The following is a 6341-nucleotide window of genomic DNA, read 5'->3' on the forward strand; positions in this document are numbered from 1 at the left end:
GACGAAAACACATGTATATTTTGAAATATTTTCTTGACATTTGTTATTATTTTTACTGTAGAGCTTCCGTGGCTCAGGCGGCAGCGCGCCGGCCTTTCACCGCTGGGTTTCATGTGAGAGAAAGCGAAGGCGGGACAGGTTTTTCTCCGGGTACTCCGGTTTTCCCTGTCATCTTTCATTCCAGTAACACTCACCAACATCATTTCATTCCATCTGTCATTCACTAATCATATCCCCAGAGGAGTGCGACAGATTTCGGCAGCCGGCACAATTCCTATCCTGGCCGCTAGATGGCGGCTTCGGATCTCTTCCATTTTTTCTCTCTCTGATTAGGGTTATATACAGGATGGTTGCCCAGTTGTACTTCCTCTTAAAACAATCAATCAATACTGATCTGCATTTAGGGCAGTCGCCCAGGTGGCAGATTCCCTATCTGTTGCTTTCCTAGCCCTTTCCGAAATGATTTCAAAGAAATTGGAAATTTATTGAACGTCTCCCTTGGTAAGTTATTCCAATCCCTAACTCCCCTTCCTATAAATGAATATTTGCCCCAGTTTGTCCTCTTGAATTCCAACTTTATCTTCATATTGTGATCTTTCCTACTTTTATAAACGCCATTCAAACCTATTCGTCTACTAATGTCATTCCACGCCATCTCTCCGCTGACAGCTCGGAACATACCACTTAGTCGAGCAGCTCTTCTTCTTTCTCTCAATTCTTCCCAACCCAAACATTGCAACATTTTTGTAACGCTACTCTTTTGTCGGAAATCACTCAGAACAAATCGAGCTGCTTTTCTTTGGATTTTTTCCAGTTCTTGAATCAGGTAATCCTGGTGAGGGTCCCATACACTGGAACCATACTCTAGTTGGGGTCTTACCAGAGACTTATATGCACTCTCCTTTACATCCTTACTACAACCCCTGAACACCCTCATAACCATGTGCAGAGATCGGTACCCTTTATTTACAATCCCATTTATGTGATTACCCCAGTGAAGATCTTTCCTTATATTAACACCTAGATACTTACAATGATCCCCAAAAGGAACTTTCACCCCATCAATGCAGTAATTAAAACTGAGAGGACTTTTCCTATTTGTGAAACTCACAACCTGACTTTTAGGCCCGTTTATCAACATACCATTGTCTGCTGTCCATCTCACAACATTTTCGAGGTCACGTTGCAGTTGTTCACAATCTTGTAACTTATTTATCACTCTATAGAGAATAACATCATCCGCAAAAAGCCTTACCTCTGATTCCACTCCTTTACTCATATCATTTATATATATAAGAAAACATAAAGGTCCGATAACACTGCCCTGAGGAACTCCCCTCTCAACTATTACAGGGTCAGACAAAGCTTCACCTACTCTAACTCTCTGAGATCTATTTTCTAGAAATATAGCAACCCATTCAGTCACTCTTTTGTCTAGTCCAATTGCACTCATTTTTGCCAGTAGTCTCCCATGATCCACCCTATCAAATGCTTTAGACATGTCAATCGCGATACAGTCCATTTGACCTCCAGAATCCAAGATATCTGCTATATCTTGCTGGAATCCTACAAGTTGAGCTTCAGTGGAATAACCTTTCCTAAAACCGAATTGCCTTCTATCGAACCAGTTATTAATTTCACAAACATGTCTAATATAATCAGAAAGAATGCCTTCCCAAAGCTTACATACAATGCATGTCAAACTTACTGGCCTGTAATTTTCAGCTTTATGTCTATCACCCTTTCCTTTATACACAGGGGCTACTATAGCAACTCTCCATTCATCTGGTATAGCTCCTTCGACCAAACAATAATCAAATAAGTACATTCATTCCATTCCTGACCCGGTCGAATGACTTGATACAGGCTGTAGATTTCCATTTCATTGTTGTTATTTTCATTGTTGCACTAAAGTTATTCGCTATCATTTTTGTTCCCAGTGCATGTACAGGATTTCTCTACTGATAGATACAAACGTAAGACATACTTGCATATCATTTACAATTGTATCACTTCCAGTTCATACATTGTTTAAAAAGGTAAATTATAACAATAATTTTTTGTTTCTAAGAGATGAACTGATTTGCACACTTAAATATGCAATTGATTCAAGCAGTGTACAGCATGAAATAGATCCCTCCCCCCCAAAAAAAACCCTCCCACCTGAAGAAAGTATTGATTTGTTGATTACATTCTTATTCCAGGGAGGTCTTCAATTACAAACATACCGTAGGTATAAGAAATGAATTAAAATATATATTGTAATTAGGTTAGGTATAATGAAGCATTTCCTTTTATCATAGTAACTCTCAGAAATTTACCCTTCGTTTATAGCTATTGAGATTTAATTTAATAAGTTTATATAATCAAGAACCTAAAACACGTTCACTCCCGTATCTGACTTCTGTCGGATAGTGGACACCGGTGTAAGAGGCCGCAACCGACTTAAGTCGAATAAACAATCGCGGGGTCCAACGAAATTAAAACCGGACTCTAATCGCACCTTTCATCAAAGTTATGGTTCTGACCTACAAATGGCAGATAAATTTAGTACAGTCGAACTTCGATATCTCGATCTTCCATTACTCGAATTGTCAGTATCTCAAAGTAACTTAAATTTCTCGGCCATTTGCCGTATTCTTCACGATTATTTATTTCTGTCTTACTCGAAATTCGGTTACACGAATTTCTCGATTTCTCGAAGCAAGCAATTCCTCCCTTGAAGCAAATATTACTTTGTAATTCGAATTTTGTGCAACATTAACTGTGTAATACGGCAATTGTGGTTTGCAGTTAACAAGTAAAGAAAGGATTACAGTGATGTTGGGAGCTAATATGACGGGAAGCGAAAAACTGAAACTTCTAGTGATCGGAAAATGGACGAAGCCTCGCTGTTTCTCGGGTGTGAATCAATTGCCGGTCACGTACGAAAGCCACTCAAGAAAGTAGCTGGTGACAAGCTCCATTTACGCATCTCGGCTGCCAGGTTTTGACGAGAAGTTTCAACGTGAAGGGAGCAAAGGTTAACAGTAACAAGCAGAAGATACTAAAAAATTTGTTCCAAAAGTGGTACCGGAGGTATGTTTCTTGTTTCACTAATGTACGTACTGAATCCTGTCTTCTAAAACGTTAATATAATGAGGGTTATAATTAAAGTGATGCTGTAAGTTAGAGTTTGTTTGTATATTTGTAAATACTGTTAAAAATAAGGTATTCAATATAAGCCCGTAGGTACATATAATTCTGAAAATTCCTAGTTCCGGAGGTGATTTTGAGATTTTGAGGTTCCACTGCATATTTTTCAACCTTCTTACGTACAGACGTGGAGGCCATATGTCTGCTAGTTTGTATTTGTTTGAAGGTCGAGGTCGAGTTGTCGGAGTGCCTCATTATGTTTTTAAGAGCGCATTGTGAGTGTTGTGAAGTATACAAGAAGGTATGGCTTACAAAGGAAGTTTTGAACCCGAAGAAATATGGGACATGTCGCTCAATGAAGACTCGGGTGATGAATTTATACCAGTAAATGGAGAAAGTGACAGCGAATTTGAAGAACTACCTACAGAATGTGACGCGAGGAGAAGTTTTAGTACTTGATACCGATCCGCTTTGTAGGCAAATTTCACCACCATTTATTTCTAATACAGGGCTAGACAATGCTGGATAATGAAATAGATTGTGAATTTGCGTCTTTCTGAGAATTCTTTTGAATACATTTGCGAATGAGCTAACCTGTGTCCAATCAGGCGATTAGTGCTTCACATCACCCCTTCACTAAATACTCTTGCGTGCAGCCATAGAAACTAGTAGATGTTCCCGAGCTAAACGTTTTCTTACATTTAATGTTTTTGACAGGAATAAGAAAAAAAATCGGATTTGAAAATGCATTGAATTGAAGACCGAATCTTCGACACCCCGTAACCGGTTTGGAAATATTCTCTATTTTCTGCAGTTCCTCTGCATCCTCGGACGTGTGTCACTATATATCATGCAGTTAAAAACGACTAGTCCGCCTCTGTGGTGTAGTGGTTAGCGTGATTAGCTGCCACCCCCGGAGGTCCGGGTTCGATTCCCGGCTCTGCCACGAAATTTGAAAAGTGGTACGAGGGCTGGAACGGGGTCCACTCAGCCTCGGGAGGTCAACTGAGTAGAGGTGGGTTCGATTCCCACCTCAGCCATCCTGGAAGTGGTTTTCCGTGGTTTCCCACTTCTCCTCCAGGCAAATGCCGGGATGGTACCTAACTTAAGGCCACGGCCGCTTCCTTCCCTCTTCCTTGCCTATCCCATCCGATCTTCCCATCCCTCCACAAGGCCCCTGTTCAGCATAGCAGGTGAGGCCGCCTGGGCGAGGTACTGGTCATTCTCCCCAGTTGTATCCCACGACCAAGAGTCTGAAGCTCCAGGACACTGCCCCAGGCGGTAGAGGTGGGATCCCTCGCTAAGTCCGAGGGAAAAACCGAACCTGGAGGGTAAACAGATGATGATGATGATGATGATGATGATAAACACGACTAGAGAATAACGTAAAATTATGTGACAAATTCCTGTTTTATAAATTAAGTACCTCAGAAACAGTTATCAAAAGTACTCAGTCATGTACAACGTCAGTTTGAAACAGTTCAGCATATAAATGGCATCTAAATCGCCCATGCATTAGCTGAGAGCGAACGTGTTAAGACTTGTACTTCAGTTTGTACAATGTTGCATATACCGTTATCTAGTATCACCACGGGAACTACATTTTATTTCGAGTTATCGAATTTCCTAAATATAGAGAATACCATTTCTTGATCACGTATATCACATAACAGAATCTACGGGCTTATACCCAATACATTATTTTTAACAGTATTGAAACTTATAAACAAGCTCTATTTTATGGCATCACTTTAATTGTAACCCTTATAATATTATTTTTTATAAGAAACATACCTCCGTTAACACCTTTGGAAAAAAAATCCGTTAGTCTCTCTGTTTGTTACTGTTAACCTTTCCTCTCCTCACGTTGAAACTTCTCGTCAATACAACGCAGCCGAGATTCGTAAATGGAGCTTGTCTCCCGCTACTTTCGTACGTGACCGGTAATTAATATACACCCGAGAAACAGCGAGGCTTCGCCGATTTTCTGATCACTAGAAGTTTTAGTTTTTCGGTTCCCGTCATATTAGCTCCCAGCATCTCTGAAAATGAAAACCTACAACCTGCCTTCCAGTCATTGACCGGGTCAGGGATGGAATGAATGAAGCATATATAGGCTATTAGTAGGATGGGGTCGCCACTCCCAAAGTGATTTATTAATGACTGATATATGCTGTGAAATGAGAATGGAGAGTGTTGCTGGAATGATAGTTGACAGGGAAAACCGAAGTACCCGGAGAAAAACCTGTCCCGCCTCCGCTTTGTCCAGCACAAATCTCACATGGAACGACCGGGATTTGAACCACGGTATCCAGCGGTGAGAGGCCGACGCGCTGCCGTCTGAGCCACGGATCCCAGCAACACTGTAAATCGTTATTTAGTTGTTAACTGTTCCTCACAAACCACAAATGCAGTATTGCACAGAATTCGAGTTACAGAGTATTTTTGGCTTCACGGGAAGAAATGTTTGCTTCGAGAAATCGAGAAATTCGTGCAACCGAATTTCGAGTAATAGAGAAATAAATACACGTAAAGGATAGGGCAAATGACAGGGAAATTTATGTTACTTCTAGATACTGAAAACTCGAGGAACGGAGGTTCGAGATATCTAGGTTCGACTGTATAAGATGATTTGGCATAACAGCAGGCTTCATTGCCTGATCTATATAAATATATAAATCCATCTAACATTCGAATTTCTCGTAGAACTTTCCTGAAAATGGAACATGATAAATATCATCTTACCTGAGCTGCTGTTAACAAGACAATACAAACAAAAATCTTCATTCCTTCTCTTCCAGGTGGACGCTACCACTCCAAACAGAATTCAACTAGAATGTTTCATAGTTAAGTAACTCATATCTGACTTAATAAATCCTGCACCTTTTCGGAGAATTCTGCTGGCATAATTTAAGAACTTGTTTGTTCGGTTATCAATGAAGAGATAAGCCACAGATAACAAAACTGTACTGGAGAGTGATATTATTATTGATAAGCCCCGCAGTCAATGTTCAACAAATTTGCACTTTAGTTGCACACATTGGTGAGTGGTCAGCATCCTGGTCTCCAATCCTCGGGGCCTTTGAGTTAGATTCCCCGTCGGGTAGAGAGATTTTAATCTTAATCGGCTAATTCTCTTGGCTCGGTGACTGAGTTTCGTGCTTTTCTTTTAACAAAAACTCCTTCATCTCACACACCACAAACTA

General features: G+C 40.4%; 1 protein-coding gene across 2 annotated transcripts in view; it reads right to left on the reverse strand.

Annotated features, from left to right (window-relative positions):
• LOC136874173 (brachyurin) overlaps nucleotides 1–6022 on the reverse strand; it is a 48325-nt gene extending 42303 nt beyond the window's left edge. For both annotated transcript variants that reach the window (XM_067147756.2, XM_068227687.1), the window contains exon 1: nucleotides 5881–6022. In XM_067147756.2, coding sequence (XP_067003857.2) covers nucleotides 5881–5922 — 42 coding nt within the window. In that variant the 5' untranslated portion in view covers nucleotides 5923–6022. The remainder of the gene's footprint in view (nucleotides 1–5880) is intronic.
• Between the last annotated feature and the right edge of the window lie 319 nt (nucleotides 6023–6341).

This window comes from Anabrus simplex, chromosome 5 (assembly GCF_040414725.1).
Source record: "Anabrus simplex isolate iqAnaSimp1 chromosome 5, ASM4041472v1, whole genome shotgun sequence".
In the NCBI taxonomy this organism is placed as follows: domain Eukaryota; kingdom Metazoa; phylum Arthropoda; class Insecta; order Orthoptera; family Tettigoniidae; genus Anabrus; species Anabrus simplex.